At 45.5% G+C, this 24453-nt stretch overlaps 1 protein-coding gene across 6 annotated transcripts in view; it reads left to right on the forward strand.

Annotated features, from left to right (window-relative positions):
- Nucleotides 1-23695, forward strand: part of LOC106582397 (protein Aster-A) — a 36787-nt gene extending 13092 nt beyond the window's left edge. For 5 of the 6 annotated variants that reach the window (XM_045703629.1, XM_014165474.2, XM_014165516.2 and 2 more), the window contains 18 exons: nt 1834-1854; nt 2644-2728; nt 3023-3126; nt 3434-3529; nt 8387-8467; nt 9028-9146; nt 9492-9792; nt 10440-10596; nt 13083-13229; nt 14441-14562; nt 14943-15085; nt 15637-15740; nt 17125-17343; nt 17669-17741; nt 18205-18216; nt 18552-18659; nt 18952-19072; nt 19237-23695. In XM_045703629.1, the coding sequence (XP_045559585.1) occupies nt 1834-1854; nt 2644-2728; nt 3023-3126; nt 3434-3529; nt 8387-8467; nt 9028-9146; nt 9492-9792; nt 10440-10596; nt 13083-13229; nt 14441-14562; nt 14943-15085; nt 15637-15740; nt 17125-17343; nt 17669-17741; nt 18205-18216; nt 18552-18659; nt 18952-19072; nt 19237-19338 (2115 nt within the window). In that variant the 3' untranslated portion in view covers nt 19339-23695. The remainder of the gene's footprint in view (nt 1-1833; nt 1855-2643; nt 2729-3022; nt 3127-3433; nt 3530-8386; nt 8468-9027; nt 9147-9491; nt 9793-10439; nt 10597-13082; nt 13230-14440; nt 14563-14942; nt 15086-15636; nt 15741-17124; nt 17344-17668; nt 17742-18204; nt 18217-18551; nt 18660-18951; nt 19073-19236) is intronic. The other variant, XM_014165501.2, reaches the window with a different exon arrangement.
- The last annotated feature ends 758 nt before the right edge of the window (nt 23696-24453 follow it).

The following is a 24453-nucleotide window of genomic DNA, read 5'->3' on the forward strand; positions in this document are numbered from 1 at the left end:
AGGAGGTGGAGCGTTGCAGATAGAAATGTCATGAATAGAGCTGACGTGATTCCTTTGTCTACATGTCGGAGAGGCATTTGTGTATTTCTATACTATATTTCTATCTGAACATTCCACAACTATGTGCCCTGCTGAACACAGCCCTGCTTAATGTAGAGATAAGGACACACATGACAACACAGGGACACAGCCACGCAGTCAGTAGTCATTGGCCGTGTGAGAATACCCATAATTGTGTTGTAAATAGTAGCCATTTTGGGTAGGTGAAAAAAGTAACTTTTTTAATAGTATGTGAAATGTGGTGCTTTAAATGTCAGGATGTCATACTCATTTCGGCATTTAATGAAATAGAATTTGCTGAACACGTGTGGAAGAGAATAGTCTTTCGAGACCCAAGTGTGTCTGACAACAGCTGATAATCAGCTGATGGGACGTGCTGTACCAAAATTGAATGAATGAAGGGAGTAAAAGCAATTGCCATAGGATGATACATTCTCCGTAGGATGCCTAGTATGCTGATATTTGTTGCTTACTGCATTTTGTTTTCACGAAACAGTACGTTCTAAATAGTATGTGGTACGATTAGTACACAGTATGGAATTTAAGTAATGGCGTCAGCATGCTTCAGTTCGGCTGGCGCCTAGCTGAACTCGTCTAACCAAATGACTGTGCTTGCACACTCACTTAAAGACCTTAGCTGGAAAAACTAGAAAAAGCAGCAATAGTACTGTTTGTCCATTTTGACACACCATAGCCAGTATAAACTTCTTCAAAATAGTCAGAATTAATCTAAAATAACTCAAGAAATCTGTCATTAATTTTGACCTTTTTGCAGAGGAGATCTGTCGCACACTTTGACATCTAACTAAAATGTTTGCTGTAGTATTTCTTAATGAAAAAATGTGCACCAAATGTCATTGAATGACAGACTTTATTGAAGAATCCCTACTGTTGACCAATCACCGGCGAAGGGGCGTAGACTTCGCCTTGCCTCCAGAAAAAATGTTGTGAGCCCGACCAGCCGAAGTCCCCTGAAAAATAACTCACGAATTCCAAAACGAACAAAAACGTCACAAAATGTCATAATATATGCAGGAACTCTTGCGAACTGTTTCGGCTGGGAAGCCTTAAGTAGTAGACAAGCCAGATTTTGGACACGGCCAGTGTTAAATGGAATTGGAATAGATTGACTGTGGGCATATTGTCAATGCATGAATCATGGGCTACAAGCCAAACGCTAAAGGCTCAGTGCAGTCAAAAACATGAGTTTTGGAAAAATATTGTGAAATTTAGAAAATTCTGATAATGTCATTTTAGTGTAAGAGCTGTTTGAAAATACCATCTGGCATTTCAACCTGTTTTGGTGGGATGGAGTTCCAAACCTCTAACAATAACAGCTAGTTTTCAGTTTTTCCCTCCCCACTCCCAGAAAGTCTTAGCAAATATCTTGCTTAAGGAATTGCTCTTTGCTAAGAAGCCATTTTGTTTATTTTTGACCATTTTGATTGTTTTTAATCACAGTAAGGTACATCATTTTTACACAGAAATGATTTAATATTAAGATTAAAAACGGCTGCATTAGACCTTTTTACACACATAAAAGTCAGAGATGATAGAAACACACACACACAGCAAGCTTGATAAATGACCAGAACATCAAGGAACGCCATACAGGCCTAATGGCTAGTTTTTCCGCAGTGTCCCATTTGAACCTATCCCCCAACTACATGAATGTCAAAATAGATAAGACTCTACATTTACTGTTTGAGGATGGAGGAGCCTTTTGGATGCTGTTCATCACTGATTGTGTGCTGTTCTTTCTTTCCCTTGCAGAAAATGCAGAGCTGGTACAATGTAAGTATACACTTTAAGGAACTGTTCATTAGGGGCTCACACTCCGGTGCACTTTATTCTGCTGACGTGTAGCTACAGTGTTTCCTGGTTGGAGTGCACAGTACAGTATGAAATAGCACTTTACAGTGAAATGGCACCAATCGATGCCGAAAACGGTTTCTGTTAAATTGCCACCCCCTCGTTTAACCATTTCACTAAGCTTTGAACTTAAGCTGATTTAACTGTTCATTCACCTTAGTGTTCTTCTCATTTACCTTCTCAGTCTGTCGGTTTTACCTCAGGGACATTTTATCTGATGTAATCTCACATGGCAGATGTACAGTGGGGTCCAAAGGTATTTGGACAGTGACACATTTTTTGGTGTTTTGGCTCATAATTTTGAAATGATACAATGACTGACTAGGAGGTTAAAGTGCAGATTGTCAGCAGTCTTGTTGTGAGTCACAAGCTTGATGTAGTTATTGCGTGCTAGGAATATGGGAACCAATACTGCACTTTTGACTACTTTAATACACCTATTAGTGAATTTGTCCAAATACTTTTGGTTTTTTGGTTCACCCGATATGGATGAAAATCCCCTCAAATTAAAGCTGACAGTCTATACTTTAACCTCTGTCATTTTCTCATTCCAAATCCAAAGTGCTGGAGTACGGAGCCAAAACGACACACTGAGTTCCAAAAGTATTTGGACAGTAACAGTGTATATACAATATTCATAGACACGACTGGTTCTGCAAGATTATATTTGATAACGCATAGAACAGCAACAAAGTAATCTTTCTCTCTCAGGTTCTCAGTCCCACTTATAAACAGCGCAATGAGGATTTCCGCAAACTCTTCAAGAAGCTGCCAGACACGGAACGCCTCATAGTGGGTGAGTCACACACACACACACACACACACGTACACACACACACACACACACACACACACACACGTACACACACACACGTACACACGTACACACACACACACACACACACGTACACACGTACACACGCACGCACGCACGCACGCACGCACGCACACACACACACACACACACACACACAAGTACTTTGTGTGCGAGATTGCATCTCTGTGCTGACACTGTGGAAGTGAAGGGCCGACACTGTTGCTTTGTCAGCCTGATGTCTCCCCTCCAACCTCATTTTCCTCTCCTCCCCAGACTACTCATGTGCGCTGCAGAAAGACATCCTACTCCAGGGGAGACTATATCTGTCAGAGAACTGGCTCTGCTTCTATAGCAATATCTTCCGCTGGGAAACCACTGTAAGTTATAGACGCACGCACACACACACGTTTTGTTCTTCTATCTTCGTCGGGAGCTACATTTGAGTCCCAATAAAAATCCTATTTTTCTAAACCCTAAACCCTAAACCTAACTCTTTACCCTAATTGCAACCCTAAACCTAACATCTGAGCTTTAAATAGCCTTCATCCTCATGGGGATGTGGGAAATGTTTTACTATCCTTGTGGGGACTTTGGGGGATTTTAGATCCCCACGAGGATAGAACAACCCCCCCTACACACACACACACACACACACACAAACACTAACCCTCCTGTTCTGTTCAGATCACAATCCTGCTGAAAGATGTGACCACCCTGACCAAGGAGAAGACTGCCAAGGTCATCCCCAACGCCATTCAGATCAGCACCGACCACGACAAGGTGAGCCAAGGGGCTCGATATTCAGTCACACAGCCTACTATGACGGTTCAGAGTAGTGGAAGAACAGTAGGTAACAGGTGTATCAATGACATGTAAAGGAAAATAACTTTTATAATAGATTGTTGTAGACTGTGTGTGTGTGTGTGTGTGTGTGTGTGTGTGTGTGTATATATTGTTTAGATCAGTAAATGTCAACTGGGGGGGCGACGTCGCGGGAGGTTTATTTTGAAAGGATACCGCTGCAGCGCTTACTGTTGCTGACTTTACACGTGCCGTGCGTCCGCAGTGGTGAAATGGCTAGCTACGTTCAGACTCAGAGGGTTTTCACGCTGCACACACTAACTGACCAATACAATAACGTTCTCGCCACACACACACACACACTGATCCAATATAAATGTAATTCTGCAACACTGTTTTATTTTAAATGTGAGACGTCCAATCAGATAATACCGATCATCTTCTGACAACTACCTTGATTGACAGCTAACTACGCAGTTGTGTTCTGCAGGCGTTGCACATGTGGATAGTTAACTGTCATTTAAGTTTTTAAAACGTGCAGCTCCCTCTTCATCTACTGCTGCTTCCAATGTCAACAACAAGGCAGACAACCCGGTCCCTGTCGAGAGGAGAAAATACGACCCCGACTTTGTCAAATATGGTTTTATATATAAGACAGTGAGTGTGGACCGCAGTGCATCCTATGCAACGAGCTGTTAGGTAATGAGAGCTTGAAACCCCTCCAAAATGAAAAGGGATCTGGACACCAAGCACCCAAGACACAAAGATAAGACCGCTGACTTAAAAACAGTAAAATATCAATATCTGGAGGCCTCACAAGATTCATTGAAGAAAAGGCACTTCGCATCATACGTTGTGGCCCAGCGCATTTCTAAGTGCAAAAAAAGCCCACGCCAGCACAGAGGATCTCATACTTCCTGCTGCGATTGATATGTGAACTGAAATCTTGGAAGAGTCAGCCGCCAACAAACTTAAAACTATACCCCTATCCAATGACACCATGAGGAGAATCCAGGACATGTCTGAGGACATAACGTGCCAGACATCAGAGCGCATCTGTAAAAATGGCCATTAATCACTGCAGCTTGATGAATCCACAGATGTGGCTAACCATAAATTCTGATGGTCTATGTCAGAGACGTCTGGGATAATAAGTGCTGATTTGCCCACCACCAACACTGCAAAGTCTGTCTTTAACACAATGGATATGTACCTGGGCTCTTTGGGACTGGCCTGGGATGGGTGTGTTGGTGTGACCGCTGCTGATGGGGCAGCTGCCATGACAGGAAAGCACTCCGGGGTAGTAAAGCGGATCCTGGAGAGAGCACAAAGTGCGACGTGGAACCACTGCTTCCTACACAGGGAGGCATTGGCAGTGAAGGACATGGTGCCTGAGCTCCACGCCACTCTCCAGGATGTGCTCAAGTGTGTCAACTATGTCAAAAAGAGTTCTACGAAAGCAGGTGTTTCCAGGCCTTCTGTAGGGATATGAGGAGCGAGCACCAGCAGGTGCTTTATCGTGCAGAGGTCCGCTGGCTTTCCAGGGGTAAAGTGTTGGGTCGCTTTTATGAGCTTCGAGCGGAGATTGCTGCGTTTCTTTCAGAAAACAAGTCACCTCTGGCTGAACATTTTGATTGTGAGGAAAACGCTCGCACAGGTTGCCTACCTGGTGGATATGTTTGATCGTCTGAATTCTCTCAAAGTGTCAATGCAATGGAGGGGGCACAATCGATTTGAACAGAGGGGCAAAATGGATGCCTTCAAGATGAAGCTTACCGTTTGGGCAAATCATGTTTCTAATGGGAGTATTGACATGTTTCCCAATGCTGATTTCGAGATTCATAATCTGATCAACAAAGCGCACGGCGACACACTGAAGAAAAAAACCCTGTTTAACAGCATCTTGTCAAACTGCAGGGAAAGTTTTGCCACTACTTCCCAGAGGAGAACAGGAGACAAGATGACTGGATACGGGACGGGACCCCTTTCGAGTGGAGATGGGAAGCGTCACGTTGCCAGGCAACGAAGAGGATCAGCTGGTGGAGCTGTCATTTGATCACGGACTGAGCATGCGCTTCCTGGAAATGACACTGCCACAGTTCTGGTGCAGCGTAGTGGGAGAATATCCTGCTCTCGCCTGTCATGCAATCAGAATCATGCTGCCGTTCAGCACTACCTATCTGTGTGAAAGTGGCTTCTCTGCTATGGCCGTTCTGAAAACAAACTCCAAGCAGAAAAAAACTGGACAGCCAGCATGATCTCCGAGTTGCCCTGTCAACCATCACCCCAGACTTCAATAATACAGTGAGGGGGAAAAAAGTATTTGATCCCCTGCTGATTTTGTACGTTTGTCCACTGAAAAATAAATGATCAGTCTATAATGTTAATGGTAGGTTTATTTGAACAGTGAGAGACAGAATAACAACAAAAAAAATCTAGAAAAACGCATGTAAAAATTTTTATAAAGTGATTTGCATTTTAATGAGGGAAGTAAGTATTTGACCCCTCTGCAAAACATGACTTAGTACTTGGTGGCAAAACCCTTGTTGGCAATCACAGAGGTCAGACGTTTCTTGTAGTTGGCCACCAGGTTTGCACACATCTCAGGAGGGATTTTGTCCCACTCCTCTTTGCAGATCTTCTCCAAGTCATTAAGGTTTCGAGGCTGACGTTTGGCAACTCGAACCTTCAGCTCCCGCCACAGATTTTCTATGGGATTCAGGTCTGGAGACTGGCTATGCCACTCCAGGACCTTAATGTGCTTCTTCTTGAGCCACTCCTTTGTTGCCTTGGCCGTGTGTTTTGGGTCATTGTCATGCTGGAATACCCATCCACGACCCATTTTCAATGCCGTGGCTGAGGAAAAGAGGTTCTCACCCAAGATTTGACGGTACATGGCCCCGTCCATCATCCCTTTGATGCGGTGAAGTTGTCCTGTTCCCTTAGCAGAAAAACACCCCCGACGCATAATGTTTCCACCTCCATGTTTGACGGTGGGGATGGTGTTCTTGGGGTCATAGGCAGCATTCCTCCTCCTCCAAACACGGTGAGTTGAGTTGATGCCAAAGAGCTCCATTTTGGTCTCATCTGACCACAACACTTTCACCAGTTTTCCTCTGAGTCATTCAGATGTTCATTGGCAAACTTCAGACGGGCATGTGTATATGTGCTTTCTTGAGCAGGGGGACCTTGCGGGCGCTGCAGGATTTCAGTCCTTCACGGCATAGTGTGTTACCAATTGTTTCTTGGTGACTGGTCCCAGCTGCCTTGAGATTATTGACAAGATCCTCCCGTGTAGTTCTGGGCTGATTCCTCACCGTCCTCATGATCATTGCAACTCCACGAGGTGAGATCTTGCATGGAGCCCCAGGCCGAGAGAGATTGACAGTTCTTTTGTGTTTCTTCCATTTGTGAATAATCGCACCAACTGTTGTCACCTTCTCACCAAGCTGCTTGGCGATGGTTTTGTAGCCCATTCCAGCCTTGTGTAGGTCTACAATCTTGTCCCTGACATCCTTGGAGAGCTCTTTGGTCTTGGCCATGGTGGAGAGTTTGGAATCTGATTGCTTCTGTGGACAGGTGTCTTTTATACAGGTAACAAACTGAGATTAGGAGCACTCCCTTTAAGAGTGTGCTCCTAATCTCAGCTCATTACCTGTATAAAAGACACCTGGGAGCCAGAAATCTTTCTGATTGAGAGGGGGGTCAAATACTTATTTCCCTAATTTAAAATGCAAATAAATTTATAACATTTTTGACATGTGTTTTTCTGGATTCTTTTGTTGTTATTCTGTCTCTCACTGTTCAAATAAACCATAAACCTACCATTAAAATTATAGACTGATAATTTCTTTGTCAGTGGGCAAACGTACAAAATCAGCAGGGGATCAAATACTTTTTTCCCTCACTGTACATAAACTTATCAAACGGAACACCCCCAGCTTTCCCACTGATAGCACACACACACACAGGTTAATGAGTTATTGTTCACTATGTTAATTAATTCTGACATTCATATTACCTTTTATTAGATCTGATTAAAAATGTACGCCTTTAAAAAAATGTCAAGGTTGTGAAACTATTGACATTTGTAATTGATAAAGAAATCCTAATTTGTTTTTTCTATTGTAAACACTGGTATGTGTTACTGTTCGTTTAACATCATTAGACTGGTTTTGTTTTTTCTATTGTAAACACTGGTGTGTGTTACTGTTTGTTTAACATTATTAGACTGGTTTAGTTTTTTCTATTGTAAACACTGGTATGTGTTACTGTTCGTTTAACATTATTAGACTGGTTTAGTTTTTTCTATTGTAAACACTGGTATGTGTTACTGTTCGTTTAACATTATTAGACTGGTTTTGATGTCATGTTCTGAGTGATAATGTATTACACTCCACTCCTGAACTGATCACCTAATTAAATGGCTTATTCTCTTCAATTGGTAAATGTTTTTCTCAGTTAATATGACTGTGTAATGATTTTCTTTACTACCACAATTGAGACAGTCTATTTAGTAAGTGAAGCCTACCCAAGAATGAAGCTGCAATACAACAATACAAATGGAATTATCAGCAGTCCATAATATTGGGTCGCGTCTCAATTGTCACTGTCAAATTTGGGTCACCAGGCAAAACCAGTTGAGAACCACTGGCTTAGATGCTCCCAATGCTTGACAAATACCTTGTATCATGGCAAAATAGGCTATTTCTGTCATGGTTTTTGACAAGCCAAAACCCAATCAATAGCAATGACCACTAGCCGTCATTCCATCATTCACTCAATTTGTTTTCCTCTGTGCTTGCTCTCTTTCTCTCTCTCTGTCGTTTCATCCAGCACTTCTTCACGTCTTTCGGGGCGAGGGATCGCAGCTACATGATGATTTTCAGACTGTGGCAGAACGCACTGATGGACAAGGTACCCACCTCCAGCTCTCACACTCCTGCCAGTGTGACATTAATTGGGAATACACTACTGTTCAAATGTTTGGGGTCACTTAGAAATGTCCTTGTTTTTGAAAGAAAAGCATGTTTTTTTTTTTGTCCATTTAAAATAACATCAAATTGATAAGAAATACAGTGTAGACATTGTTAATGGTTGTGAATGACTATTGTAGGTGGAAACGGCTGGTTTTTAATGAAATATCTACATAGGCGTACAAAGGCCCATTATCAGCAACCATCACTCCTGTGTTCCAATGGCACGTTGTGTTAGCTAATCCAAGTTTGTCATTTTAAAAGGCTAATTGATCATTAGAAAACCCTTTTGCAATTATGTTAGCGCAGCTGGAAACTGTTTATTGGATAATATAACTATTAAGTGATGAAATATAACATAACAAAATGCAACAGGACCCAAAATGCATATAACACTGAACAAAACTATCGGTTACTGATTGATGGAATTTCCTCTTGTAGGACATATAATTCAAAGAAGTTAGTGAGACATTGGGAAGGTTAATGTCTGTTTCCTCTCAGCCTCTGTCCCCAAAGGAGCTGTGGCACATCGTCCATCAGTGTTACGGCACTGAGCTGGGCCTCACCAGTGAAGACGATGACTATGTCTCCCCCACCGGCGAGCACATTAACGGTCTACTGTGAGTGTACATGTTCGCTGTGTGTGTGTGTGTGTGTGTGAGAGAGAGGGAGAGAGATTCTGTTGACGTGTGTGCGCGTGCGACCATTTAGTTTGGCGTTGTCCATTAAATTAGAACTGTCGTCCGTTAACTTTGTGACATCTCTGGATTATCGATCCCCTCAATTAAAAGCCACTACTGTGATTGTGACTTTTTAATCATGCTGTTCTTCCTCCTTTTCCTCCTATGTCTTCCTTCATTCTCTCTCTCATTTTCTCCCCCTCCCCCCATACTGCCCTTTTTCTGTCCCCTTCATCTCTCTCTGTCTCTCTCTTTCTGTCTCTATCATTCCCCCCCACATCTCAGGCCAGTGGAGGAGTCAGTCTCTGTCTCTGACCTGTTGGACCTCAGCTCCTTGGGGGCTATAGCTTCACTGGGCAGCTCGCCCCCCTCCTCCATGGCAGCCTTGTTCCCCAGTGGCCCCCTCCTAGCCAGCGGTGGTCTGGGCTCATCTCCCCCCTCCTCATCCACCTGTCTGCCCATAGACATCCCCGGCAGAACCTCCCTGGACCCCCCGGACCCCAGCCCGCCCAGCTCCCAGATCTCCCTGCCCTCCTCCACACACACCGCCTCCTTGTCCGCCCCCGCCTCGGCTGCTGCCTCTTTCGTGAGTTTTGTTTGATTTCATGCCAGGGAACTACAGGGTCATATTCATTAGACAATGTTTTGAAACGTTTCACCCTAAGTTAATATGACCCAGGGCATCGTTAGTTATGGGGGTGGGTATAACTTTGAACTGGCTATAGAGATAGTTTCATAATTATGACTGTTCCATGGTTTATCTTGATAAGATAAATATACCCCAGTCATACCCCAGGAGATCAAAGAGTCGCTTGTTGGCTCTAAACGGTCATCCATCTCGGATTTAATGCCAATGGCTGTGTTCCAAATGGCACCCTCTTCCCTATATAGTGTACTGCAGGGAATAGGCTTCCATGGCCCTGGTCAAAAGTCGTGCACTATATAGGGAATAGGGTGTTATTTGGGACGCAGCCCATGCTATGCCTAAAAGAGCCAGTGTTGTTGTCTGACCCGTGCAGAGTAGAGGCTTGAGGTCATATCAGTCCGCTAAGGCTCCTCAGTCGTGTGTGTGTGTGTGTGTGTGTGTGTGTGTGTGTGTGTGTGTGTGTGTGTGTGTGTGTGTGTGTGTGTGTGTGTGTGTGTGTGTGTGTGTGTGTGTGTGTCTGCCTTAATGACCTCACGGCGGGTGGTAACTAACTACTCCTTTCTCTCCCCTCACATGCCATTTCCTAGTATATGGAGGAGGGCGGGGACAGCTTGTTGGAGTCGGCCAATCATATGGTGCCCCCGTCGGCCACCAGCCTGGGAAACCTCACCTCATTGGACCAGCTCACCAACGACGACGAGCTGCCCACCGACCCCAGCAACTCCTCAGACACACAGGAAGAGGGTGAGTTCCTGGAGCCCACTGGAGCATAGTTACAGTGGGGGGGAAAGTATTTGATCCCCTGCTGATTTTGTACGTTTGCCCACTGATAAAGAAAGGATCAGTCTATAATTTTAATGGTAGGTTTATTTGAACAGTGAGAGACAGAATAACAACAAAAAAATCCAGAAAAATGCATGTCAAAAATGTTATAAAATGATTTGCATTTTAATGAGGGAAATAAGTATTTGACCTCTCTGCAAAACATGACTTAGTACTTGGTGGCAAAACCCTTGTTGGCAATCACAGAGGTCAGACGTTTCTTGTAGTTGGCCACCAGGTTTGAACACATCTCAGGAGGGATTTTGTCCCACTCCTCTTTGCAGATCTTCTCCAAGTCATTAAGGTTTCGAGGCTGACGTTTGGCAACTCGAACCTTCAGCTCCCTCCACAGATTTTCTATGGGATTAAGGTCTGGAGACTGGCTATGCCACTCCAGGACCTTAATGTGCTTCTTCTTGAGCCACTCCTTTGTTGCCTTGGCCGTGTGTTTTGGGTCATTGTCATGCTGGAATACCCATCCACGACCCATTTTCAATGCCCTGGCTGAGGGAAGGAGGTTTTCACCCAAGATTTGACGGTACATGGCCCCGTCCATTGTTCCTTTGGTGCGGTGAAGTTGTCCTGTTCCCTTAGCAGAAAAACACCCCCGACGCATAATGTTTCCACCTCCATGTTTGACTGTGGGGATGGTGTTCTTGGGGTCATAGGCAGCATTCCTCCTCCTCCGAACACGGCGAGTTGAGTTGATGTCAAAGAGCTCCATTTTGGTCTCATCTGACCACAACACTTTCACCCAGTTGTCCTCTGAATCATTCAGATGTTCATTGGCAAACTTCAGACGGGCATGTGTATATGTGCTTTCTTGAGCAGGGGGACCTTGCGGGCGCTGCAGTACTTCAGTCCTTCACGGCGTAGTGTGTTACCAATTGTTTTCTTGGTGACTATGGTCCCAGCTGCCTTGTGATCATTGACAAGATCCTCTCGTGTAGTTCTGGGCTGATTCCTCACCATTCTCATGATCATTTCAACTCCACGAGGTGAGATCTTGCATGGAGCCCCAGGCCGAGGGATGTTGACAGTTCTTTTGTGTTTCTTCCATTTGCGAATAATCGCACCAACTGTTGTCACCTTCTCACCAAGCTGCTTGGCGATGGTCTTGTAGCCCATTCCAGCCTTGTGTAGGTCTACAATCTTGTCCCTGACATCCTTGGAGACCTCTTTGGTCTTGGCCATGGTGGAGAGTTTGGAATCTGATTGATTGCTTCTGTGGACAGGTGTCTTTTATACAGGTAACAAACTGAGATTAGGAGCACTCACTTTAAGAGTGTGCTCCTAATCTCAGCTCGTTACCTGTATAAAAGACACCTGGGAACCAGAAATCTTTCTGATTGAGAGGGGGTCAAATACTTATTTCCCTCATTAAAATGCAAGTCAATTTATAAAATTTTTGACATGTGTTTTTCTGGATATTTTTGTTGTTATTCTTTCTCTCACTGTTCAAATAAACCTACCATTAAAATTATAGACTGATCCTTTCTTTGTCAGTGGGCGAACATACAAAATCAGCAGGGGATCAAATACTTTTTTCCCCCACTGTACCTAGAAAATACATTTTCATCTCATGTAGACATGGGAGATTTGAGAGGGAAAGATGGGATTGTAGACACTTTTTACCAAGGTGAAATTCTAACAAACCGTAAGGTGAAATTCGAACAAACCGTAAGGTGGTTTTCTCCCATCTCCTTTCCTTCATTCCCACTAGTCTGAAAGAACGTGACAGGTGAAAGCGATTTCCACCCTGCTGCTTTCAGCTATCCTTTCTTCTCCGATCCGTGCAGATGCAGAGAGCCAGTTGAAACTGCTGCATACACACCCTTCCTATTGATCCTGTACTAGTAGTCTACCAGGAGTCTAGTAGGACCTACATTATGTCATTGATTGACTCTCCTGAGAACAGACTGTGTGACTTGCTGCATTAAAGGCAAAACTCAAGAGAAACTTGAGACGTCTGCATTCATTTTTCTGAAGATTTTTTTTTTTTGGTGACTGCGATTTGACCGATAAAGTGCAACGTTCACGTTCCAGAAGTCTGAACTGTACTAGTGTTACTTTACTAACAACCTGTTAAAGTGAGGACTCTAACACTTCTCTTCTGCTCAAACAGAACGGTGTTAAACTGTGTCCCGTCAACAAAAGGCACATTCTCCCCCCATTATCTCTGCCGTTTATATATTTTATTTAATCCACGTGAAAAGCCATTTCATCTGACACTGTGGAATTGAAGTTGCTTGAAAAGCCAGCCCCATTTGTCTATGCAGTTGCAACAAATCCTGGGGGATATAAAAAAAAAAAAACTAATATCATAGAAATTCTGATGATACACTTTCTCTCTGCTAACGGGTGCGTTACTAAAGTTGTGACTGCTGTTTAACTCTGTCCCCGTCCAGACGAGGTGGAGTCGTTCTGTGCGGACCTGGCTGGCCGGCTGCACATCAACATGGTGGTGCGCATGAGCGTGGACAAGCTGCACGACCTGCTCTTCTCCGCAGACACACACTTCATCCAGCATCTCTTCTCCCAGCGCCACTTCACAGGTCCGTACAGCACACACGTGGCAAGAAACGCACACACCGACGTGCGCACACTAGCGCACCTGCTCTTCACATACACGCGCAGACACACACACACTTTGTTGATCTTACACATGGTTGGCATTGGCAACGTTCTCGTTTTTCTTCCTCTTGATCCCTTTCTGCTCCTTCTGTTTTCATTCCCTTTCCAAATATCTCCTTAAATCTATAAATATTGTTCCTAGAGTACATTCCAGTACACACCACTGTTTCCCAGTACTAGTGATAGTCTGCCTAGAAACATGGATAGGCTACAACACGATAGGATGCAAAATGCTTAGTTCATTCCATGTGACTGATCGGCCCTTCCTAAAGTCCAGTCCCCCAGGGCTTGTACAGTAAGCTTTAGGGCTGCGTCCAGGATGGGCACCCTATTCCCTATGTAGTGCACTACGTTGGACCAGAGCCCTGGTCCAACGGAGTGCAATAGGTAGGGAATAGGGTGCCGTTTGGGACGCGGCCTAGGAGTGTTAGTGCGCGAGGCGCTCGTTGCCACTTCTTCCACTCCACCGTTCATCTCCTGATGCGCTGGTGCTCGTCTCTGCTGCGCCACACAGTATGGCTGTTGTCATGTATGGGGATGGAATGATTCTTATTGTCCTCCTAGTGCTTAGACAGGAGCGGTCCCAAATATTGGCACCCTGGCCTATTCCCTATGTGAATAATAGGGTTCCATTTGGGATACAGTCAGGGCCCCCCCCCCTCCTTTCTCTCTTCTCAGACATGGGCCAGTGTATTGTAGCTCTAATGAGCAGTCCACAGTATTTGTTTCCGCTGTGTTAACCTTCCTCCATCTCTCCATCTCTCTCTCCTCTTCAACACCTGATATGCTATTGTCTGTTTTGAGAGAAGCAGTACAGGGCTCTGCGTATTCCTTGTTCTTAGCACAGTCCCCTAAAGCTGTCATTTATTAGATGCTGCCATAGAGGCTGGTTGGTTGGTTGGTGGCCTCCCTGGTTTGTGCCCCTGCCAGCTTTGAGGACACTGTGTGGATTTAATTAGTGAGTTTTCCTCTGTGAAGCGGTGCTGTGTCCCTCTCGCTTTTCTCCCTCTGCCTTCCTCTCATTCTGTCCTCTCTCACTTCTACTTTCTCTCTCTCTCTCTCTCACACACACTCACTCCCTCCCTCATTATTTTCGTGGTCCTCTCTCTCTCTCTCTCTGTTCCTCCGTCAGACCTGTCAGTTCGTGAGTGGCAGCAGGACAGCAGCAGTGGGAACACCAGCCGGATCCTGAGTTACACCATCGCCATCAACAACCCCCTGGGGCCCAAGACCGCCCCCGTAGTGGAAACTCAGGTCAGTCTCTCAGGGTGTTTGGATTCGACCGTTTTTTAAAAACATTTGGTCGACATGAGTGGAGGCTGGTGTCACGTTAAATCAGACAACGGGCTCATTGTAATGAATGGAACCGGACCAAACGTGGATTGGATGTGTTTGATACCGTTCCATTCATTTAATTCCAGCCATTACAATGAACCTGTCCTCCGGTTTTTAAACACCAACCTCCATTGTCCTCCATGTTCTGGTTTGAATATCCGGTTCGCAAAAGAAAAACCAACGAATTCTAGGGCATGGCGAGTCTCCACTGAGTTGGAGAACAAGACTTGACTTGCCTTCTGAGGACTGGGACACACCTCATAGGCCGTTCGCTAACACCGTTCCCTCGCTCCATCCAGACGCTGTATAAGAACAGTGCCCCGGGCGAGTGTTACGTGGTGGACTCGGAGGTGATTACCTCGGGCATCCCCTACCAGGACTACTTCTACACCGTGCACCGCTACTGCCTCACCGCCGTCAACAAGAACAAGAGCAGACTCCGGTACCTACCTTCACCAGCTTTTCACTAGCAGTTTGTGTATGAGCCGCCTGCGCAGATCAAATATCAGGGGGTGGTGGAATTTGAACGTTTTAGTTGTATGAATCGACTTTTTTGTGCGCTAACCTACTGAACGTTGTGTGTATCAGGTGAACTCACTGCCTTTTAGAAACCGAGAGTTTATGATCTTACGCCACATAAAATACACCCGATATGGATGAAGTGTCCTCTTAAAGTGTTCTAAGGTGCAGTTGACTCAACCTGATTTATTGGTCACATACACATATTTAGCGGGTGTAGGGAAATGCTTGTACTTAGGCAGAGCTGCCATGTCTGTTGGCTCCAGCAGTTCAGCGGTGGATCGGTATTCATTATGATAGGTTTCTAGCTTCTGACGTGTGATCCCTTCGTATAATACTGTTATATAATATGTTCTATTTAGCTGTGGGGGGGTCCCAGGTACGTGCAGTACCGGGCATTATGTCTAGTGACACAGAGTGCTGCAGGGATGGGTTACTGGTTACAGTGTGATGGACTCTGAGTTGTGTCTGCAGGGTGTCGTCAGATATCTGCTACAAGAAGCAGCCGTGGAGCCTGGTGAAGGCGCTCATCGAGAAGAACACCTGGAGCGGCATCGAGGAGTACTACAGACACATGGGTGAGACTGACTTACATTGTGGTCTTGTTCTCCTACTCAGGATAAAGCAGGGTCTGTGTTCTTATTGCTTACCACCTCTTCTTTCTGGTTATGTCTCTCCCTCCCGCTCCCTCACCGTTCTCTCTCTCTCCCTCCCGCTCCCTCACCGTCTCTCTCTCTCTCTCCCTCCCGCTCCCTCACCGTCTCTCTCTCTCTCTCCCTCCCGCTCCCTCACCGTCTCTCTCTCTCTCTCCCTCCCGCTCCCTCACCGTCTCTCTCTCTCTCTCCCTCCCGCTCCCTCACCGTCTCTCTCTCTCTCCCTCCCCTCACCGTCTCTCTCTCTCTCCCTCCCGCTCCCTCACCGTCTCTCTCTCTCCCTCCCGCTCCCTCACCGTCTCTCTCTCTCTCTCCCTCCCGCTCCCTCACCGTCTCTCTCTCTCTCTCTCCCTCCCGCTCCCTCACCGTCTCTCTCTCTCTCCCTCACCGTCTCTCTCTCTCTCCCTCCCGCTCCCTCACCGTCTCTCTCTCTCTCTCCCTCCCGCTCCCTCACCGTCTCTCTCTCTCTCTCCCTCCCGCTCCCTCACCGTCTCTCTCTCTCTCTCCTCCCGCTCCCTCACCGTCTCTCTCTCTCTCCCTCCCGCTCCCTCACCGTCTCTCTCTCTCTCTCCCTCCCGCTCCCTCACCGTCTCTCTCTCTCTCTCTCCCTCCCGCTCCCTCACCGTCTCTCTCTCTCTCTCCCTCCCGCTCCCTCACCGTCTCTCTCTCTCTCTCCCTCCCGCTCCCTCACCGTCTCTCTCTCTCTCTCCCTCCCGCTCCCTCACCGTCTCTCTCTCTCTCTCCCTCCCGCTCCCTCACCGTCTCTCTCTCTCTCTCCTCCCGCTCCCTCACCGTCTCTCTCTCTCTCTCCCTCCCGCTCCCTCACCGTCTCTCTCTCTCTCTCCCTCCCGCTCCCTCACCGTCTCTCTCTCTCTCTCCCTCCCGCTCCCTCACCGTCTCTCTCTCTCTCCCTCCCGCTCCCTCACCGTCTCTCTCTCTCTCTCCCTCCCGCTCCCTCACCGTCTCTCTCTCTCTCTCCTCCCGCTCCCTCACCGTCTCTCTCTCTCTCTCCCTCCCGCTCCCTCACCGTCTCTCTCTCTCTCTCCCTCCCGCTCCCTCACCGTCTCTCTCTCTCTCTCCCTCCCGCTCCCTCACCGTCTCTCTCTCTCTCCCTCCCGCTCCCTCACCGTCTCTCTCTCTCTCTCCCTCCCGCTCCCTCACCGTCTCTCTCTCTCTCTCTCCCTCCCGCTCCCTCACCGTCTCTCTCTCTCTCCCTCACCGTCTCTCTCTCTCTCTCCCTCCCGCTCCCTCACCGTCTCTCTCTCTCCCTCCCGCTCCCTCACCGTCTCTCTCTCTCTCTCCCTCTCAGAGAGTGAGGTGTGTAAGCTGGAGACTCTGCTCCAGTCTGAGGTGTCAGTGGTGACCTCTGGGGATGTGGTGGGGGCAGACTCTGCCAAGACACCCCCGGCCCTGCGGCGACGCAAACGCACCTGCTCCCGGCGCCCGGGGGACCGGGAGAGAGAGGGAGGGGGCGCGGGAGGTGGAGAGCGCGGGGACCGAGGGATGGGAGACGAGCGGAGAGAGCCGGGTGAGTTAACAGGGTTGTGTTGGCGTAAGGAGATCGTATTGATTAGGGCACACTGAAACATAGTCCCTCCCCTTTTCAGTACATTTTATTCCGTTTGATGCCTAATAAATAAGACCCATGTAAAAGATTGTCAAGCGGCGAGTTCAACGTTTACCTCAAATGTGTCAATCCAACTTTGTCTCCAGGTTTATGATAATTCATACAACTAAATGTCGGATGCCAGTGGTGCTCCGCATTGCATTATACACTGACATCTGGTGGTGTGATTTGGAACTGCATCCAGGCTCTTCTGGCAATAAGTCACGTGTTTCTCCCTTTTGACCAGGTGGTCAGTACAAGCACGGCGAGCGGTGGCGTGGCGGAGGCATCTCTACCATACTGCTCATAGTCAGCTTCATGTGAGTACCGACCTCTCGGCGTGCGTGAAAAGAAACACTGATTGTTGATCGTTTCCCCTGTCCCTTAGTAGGAGTAAACCAAGGGAATTATCAATGGCTTGATCTTGTCCAGTTCATGAGCTTGTCAGAGAGCTTTTGGATGAATCCATACTTGAGATATGCACATTTCACACAATTCTCCCGTTTGACATCAATACATAACCTACTAAACTCAAGTTGGGATTGGACCTTTTGTGAGTGATTGTGAAAGTGTTTTTTGGGCCCTCTCATCCCTGTAGCATTACCGTAACCACCACGTGAGTTCCGCTAGTGTACAAATGAGTCTGAATGCTTGTTTTGTCTTTTTCTGTAATCCATGTCGTCAGTGTTTGGGAAGGGGGTTCAACGAAATGAATATCTCCTCTGCTTACTAACGGCCTCCCGCTGCCTCTTTCTCTCTCTCTCTATCGCTTCATGTGCATAGGATCTGTGTCAGGTACCGTATAATAATCCTCAATGTCTTGTCGAATGACATGTTCAGTGTTGAAGTCTGCTCTGCTATTTGATGTAGTATGATTTGTTGTCCAAAAACGTGTGTGTGTGTGTGTGTGTGTGTGTGTATACAGTTTGAGTTGTACAACCACATTTCCCATTCCTCCTCGAGTTGTCATTCCTGAATGTTGTCCCTTTATTCATAACCAAGTCTCGCTCCCTCTGTTTCTGGCCTATACTTATGTCAATACATTTACCCTCTCTCTTTCTTTCTCTGCAGTTTTGGTTCTCTCACCATCTCTTTCTCTCAACTCTTCTCTCTCTCTTTCTCTCCTCTAGTCTGGTGGTGTTGGTGGCCCTGAACATGCTCTTGTTTTACAAGCTGTATTCTCTGGAGAGAGCTGCACACACACTGGAGACGTGGCAGTCCTTCTCTCTGTCTGACAGGTAACCAAACCAGGAAACATCTTTTATATTGTAGTCATTACTACTTACCCATCCTATTCTCCTTTTTGATTTAAAACTAGATTTGAACTACAACTAAATGCACCTCTGATTCCCACTGTTCTGTTTTGTTCTATGATTTTAGTTTTGTTCTCTTCCGTTGCTCAAGAACAAACCAACACTTTCATTGGATATTACTTACTACCAGCGCTGCATTTCTAACATGTGAACTAACTCCTCTTCTCTCTCTCTCTCTCTCTCCCTCTCATTCTTCTCCTCTCTTCTCTCCATCCAGTCCTCTACCCCAGTCTGCAGGAGAGTGGGCCCAGGTGTTGCAGCTCCAGAGACAGTTCCACCAGGCCCAGCTGGGCAAATGGCAACAGATCCTCCAATCCTCAGTCACTCTGCTAGACCAGGTGTGTGTGTTTACTTTCTGTGTGCGCGTGTCCAAGCATGTGCGCGCACATTTACAAAGCATACACAAGGCTTCCAAACGGCTTCACTGTTATTCATGAATGAGTCATCATGACTGTCGTAATGACATTAGCCTCCTCCTCTGTCCTCTCTCTCTCTCCCTCAGATGAAACAGTCGTTGGAAAAGCTCCACCGTGGCATCGTCACTCCAGAAGTCCAGCAGGATCCCCCCTCGAACCCCACTTCGGAGTCTCTCACTGAGCACTGATCCTCCACCCTCCAGCCCCCACAAGCCCTCAATTGGGTGTGAATAGACCATGGGGGAGAGAGCCAAGGGGGAGGTGGCCAGAGGGGGATGGTCCGGCTGGGCCAATCAGGGAGAGTGACTCACTCTCACCTGACCCCCAAGCTCCACTCCTGCTTCTCTACTCAAAACAGACAGGGAGAGATGTGGGGGGGGGCACATGGGAGTGGGAGTTACCTGTAGGGGACCTACACTATCCATAACTCCCCATGCCTCAGTCTGAGCAACCTGCAATGGGGTGGGGGGGTGAGTGACCTTTGGGGGGACTACACTACCCATAATTCCCCACACCTCAGTCTGAGTAACCTGCAATGGCAAAGTTCCACCTTCCATAGTCACCACCACCTTCTCTCACGGCCAGACAGTTAGACTGAGAATGTCTTCAGGACTACAGCAATAACATAGCATGGTGAGCCAACCATATCTCCCACAGTCAGGGTTAAAGGCTGGCCAGTTTGTATCGTACCATCCGCTCCTCACATGCAACCAACCACGCTGCTCTCCCTGAACCATCTCCCCTGCCTGAGAAGCCAAGAGACATTTTCAAGAAAGACAGACGATCGACTGCATTTCAACATGTGCAGTCCTGCTGTTGCATTTCAAATGGACAGGGATCCAACTCATTTCAAAATGGATTGACTTGACTTGGTCCGACTGCATTTCTCAAAATGGGCCAACCTGGATTAACTTTGCGTTTCAAAATGGATGGAAATTGGGAGCTTTCCCAGCCCTGAGAAACAGCTATGGCTCTGTTCCCAGCTGAAGCCAGCCTAGGGGACTTATGTGCCTCAGTGTGAGGGGTCCGCTCAGCTAAGTCCTCCTTGAGCCTCTGGAAATGAGGGACACATGAGGAGAGAGGGACGAGAGAGGGGAAAGCTCTGATAGATACAGGAGACTTTCTGTAGTCCACCTATTTTAGTCGTTCTCTCTTTCTCTCCATCCATCTGGGATCAGCAGCTTCCATCTTAAAGGCTTGATCTCTGACAAAGGCAGTCCTTCCTCTGCTAGGGGAGAGTCATTTCAAAACAAGACTCAATATTTTTTATTTTTAGACGTGAATAATACAAAAAAGACTCCTAAATCCTCTACTAGCTCGTTTTTAGCATTAGCTGTCTTTTTGAGGGTGACTGGGTCGTTTTGAGAATTGAGAGAGAGCGAAGGATGATTGTGTGCGCCAGACCATTACAGTATTTATTTTACACGACTTTGATTTCGAAAAGTCCTGTCCCGTTCTCAATGCGAGTGATTTTTAAAATATATATATATATATATATATATATATATATATATATATATATATATATATATATATATATATATATATACTCTGTGTTAATACTTCAGCACGGACCAAGAAAGAGCTATAAAGTGAATATTTTATATTTCCTGGTCATAGCAATAATGATATTTGGTGATTTATACTACTTTTGAAAAGTAGTATATCACTAAAGTGTGTTCAGGGCAAAATGAGACAAGCAAGCAAAGATCTGGAGAAGGAGACGGAGATATATATGTATTAGAAAGAAGTGTCCTCATCGTCACTGTTACATTTGGTATTATTAAGATTAGTATGATTATGAGTTTTTTTTGTCTGAGACTTTTTTTGTTTGTTTGTTTTTCCGCACTTGGTCAACTTCTAATTGTATTATTGGCTCGGACTTGAAGTGTTTCAGGGTTACTGACTACTCTGTAGACCAGGCTGCGTTCCAAATAGCACCCTATTCCCTTTATAGTGTGGTGCACTACATAGGAAATGATGTGCCGTTTGGGACGCAGGCTCCGTAGACCAGGTAAACAGAGAGACGCCATAAACTAGTGACTTTCTAGTGTAAACTGGACTGGACTTAAAAAGGACCAACCAGAAGTCTAGGCCTGGAAGAAGATAAAGGGAAACTATTGCAGTACTGTGTGTGAGTTCAAATTGATATGTTATTCCTTTTCATTTTATTCTTATTGTTTTTGTTTGTCGAAAGGTCATCTCATTTTATTTTCTGCCTGTCCCCCCCCCCATCTGATTCCCCCCCTCACTGTCTATCATAAACCATCTTCTCTCTTCCTGATTATTTTCCTTTTCATCCCCCCCTCCTATTGTCTCATTCACTCTTCCTCTCTCTCTTTCCTCGTTGTGCTCCCTCCCCCCCTCTCCTTCCGTCTCTCGCCTGTGCAAGTGTGTGAGCCTTGCTGTGCACGGCCAAACAGTGAGTGATCGAAGGATGTACTATATTTATTAGGGTCAGGGAGGAGAGGGGGATGGGGGTCGCGGGGAGCAAATGTACTGTAAAAGATTTGATTGTACACAATGCCCTGGAGAGAAATGAAAAGCTCTAAAATATGCAACTCATCGGAGTCTTATTTTTTTAAAGTGTGTGTGTCGTGTTAACCATTTTCATAAAAAGTTGAACTAAAAACTATTTAAAAACAGTCGGTGTAATTATGTCATCTTTCTGACTTCCCAGCTTGTCCAAATTCAAACTTATCTGTTGCTATGACCTGTTGAGGCAAAGCATTTCATTGATTTTAGATTTCTGCCAATAACAGCGATTTCAGACAAAGTCCATGTAGATCGATACTGTTGATTGACCTACAAACACAGTTGATCAACTGGCCTACATCATTACCAAGGAGCAGGAGACACCGTTGCAATCTATTCATGTCACAGGAATTGATCTGGCCTGCTATCTCTCTAGGTTGAAGGGTGGTCATTCTGCTTACCGTATTAGATAATATATCATAATATCTGTCCTTGAGTAGATGCTTTCACCCAAAGCAACGTAGTCATTTGTTATAGCTACGAGTGGTCCCGGGAATCGAACCCACTGTTCCGGCATTGCGAGCGCCATGCTGTACCAACTGCGCTTCAGAGGACACGCTAGTTAATGGGGAACTTCAAACCTTGTCGGGTTTTTTTTAAGGAGAAAACTTGAACTCTCCTGTGTTTCTGTTTGTTCATTTCATACCTTCTCTGTTAATAAAGGGGGGACTGAGAGAAGGGAGATGCGGTGTAGGGCTGGTAGTCGCCGGGATAAGTACAATTAACATTTTAGTCATTTAGCAGACGCTCTTATCCAGAGCAACTTAGTGCATTCATCTTAAGATAGCTAGGTGGGACAGCCACATATCACAGGCATAAAAAGTACATTTTTTCCCCCCCACAATAGCTATCAGTCGAGTCAAAGCTAGAATGGGGGGAGAACGTATATGTATATGTGATATATCAGGCACCTTGTTCATTATGTTAAAGTATATTTGGGAATTGTCATTTTAAATAAGAGCGGTTTTAAAAGGTCGTAAGGGAAAGTTTGTGTTTGACCACTGCCGAAGTCGGTCATGGTTGACGCCACGGTCAACAGACTACGCTATCTGTTATCTGATCCTCCTGACTCCCAGTGAGCCCGTCAATTTCCTGGAAATGTGACATCACCAGTTTCCAGTCAGGTCATGAGGTTAGCCGCAGCACATTGACAGCCATACAACATGTGACTGCATGCCAGTACAACAGGCCAGTTCTGTCCCACACTTCAGTAGCCCCTGTGCTCTTTAGATTATATTATTACACTCTGTCTGTGTCTCTGTCTCTCTCTGCGTGCGAAAGAGGGTCTTGCTTGTCAGAGACCGAAAAGTTCCCACAAACATTTCCCCAAATATACAAATCTGACAAGGTAGAGATTGTTTTGACTTAATAAACCAGACATGAAGCCTACTCCATTCTCACATGACAATTGTATTATGGTATGAAGCTGACCGTTTTTGCAAGCAACATTTCCACAGTAATGTGAACTGGAAAAGCTCTTCACTGAACATTTTTAATTACAGCAGAAGTAGATTATTCCCTGTTTTAAGCCTGTTGTTTTTTTCCAACATATATTCTGCTATTTAATGTTGAAGTTCTTTGAAAGGTGAATAGAAACTCTAATCTGACCAAATCAGCATCAAGGTTTTTAAAAGGGATTTTGAATAATTCAGAATCTTGAACATTAATTCTAATGAATTGTCATTTGTTCATGTGTGGCAGTTATCATGCGATAACAATCCTATTATTCTTTCACTTTTCTGTACTTCAAATGTAGCAAACCCAGATCCCAATGACATTATACAAGAAAGTATGCATGCAAGATGGCAGTCCACATTAGGCAGTCTTATGCTGCCCCTGGAGGTATAATTCAGAATTGACTGCCAAATAGGAACGACGGATGTCAGTTTTCAATAGCAGCTCACTGTATTCTGCTCCATAGGGATTGATCGATATGAGCACTAAACCAACACTGTATATAGTATACTTTCTGCTCACATTGGGTATCTTCATTAAATAACTTGTTTTAAACCAGTTTAGCGTCTTGTCTAAACCATTTCAGGTCTTCGACCGGTCACAGACGTTCCTGCTCTAGGCACACTGGACAAATTGTGGTAGTTTCCCACGGCAGTAAAATGGTAGCTAATATCACAAGCCCTTGGTTGTTGTAAATATGGTAAGGAAAATCTAGCAAGTAAAGCATTAATGAAATATGGAGAGACTGCAATAAACATATGTATAATGTATGGATGTTGCATATTGAGGTTTCCAGTCACAACGGTAGAATGATAGTTTAAACATTTAAAAATGGCACTGCTGAATAATTCTAGCTTTGAGGAATTGACCACGTTAATTACCGTAAATTGTCTGACGTAAGCAACCCTCACAAGCTGATGTCCAAATGAATGTACATCAAATCACAACCGTCCGTTTCTCTCGCGAAATCTCAGTGAGACTAACCGGTTACGTGGAAATGATTCCATTGTGTTGATAACTAGTTAGCTACAGTCCTCTATGTACATACATGAGTCCTATACTAGACACTGGGTAGTGAATTTGCCCTGATCCTAATGTACTTTTTTGAGTTTGAGAGAGTTATCCCCCGTCCAAAAAAAGAGGAAGACTATTGGTAACATTACTAGAACATTAATGCTTTAACCTTTAACAGGTAGACAGATGTTGTCAAACAGAAATAGCTGCTCTGGATGTGTACAGTCCATTACTCCCAGCTAGTCAGCCGTGTGTTAGGCTACTACTCCTCGGGGTACTCATTTCATTAACCTGAATGG

The sequence above is a fragment of the Salmo salar genome, chromosome ssa02 (assembly GCF_905237065.1).
Source record: "Salmo salar chromosome ssa02, Ssal_v3.1, whole genome shotgun sequence".
NCBI lineage: Eukaryota > Metazoa > Chordata > Actinopteri > Salmoniformes > Salmonidae > Salmo > Salmo salar.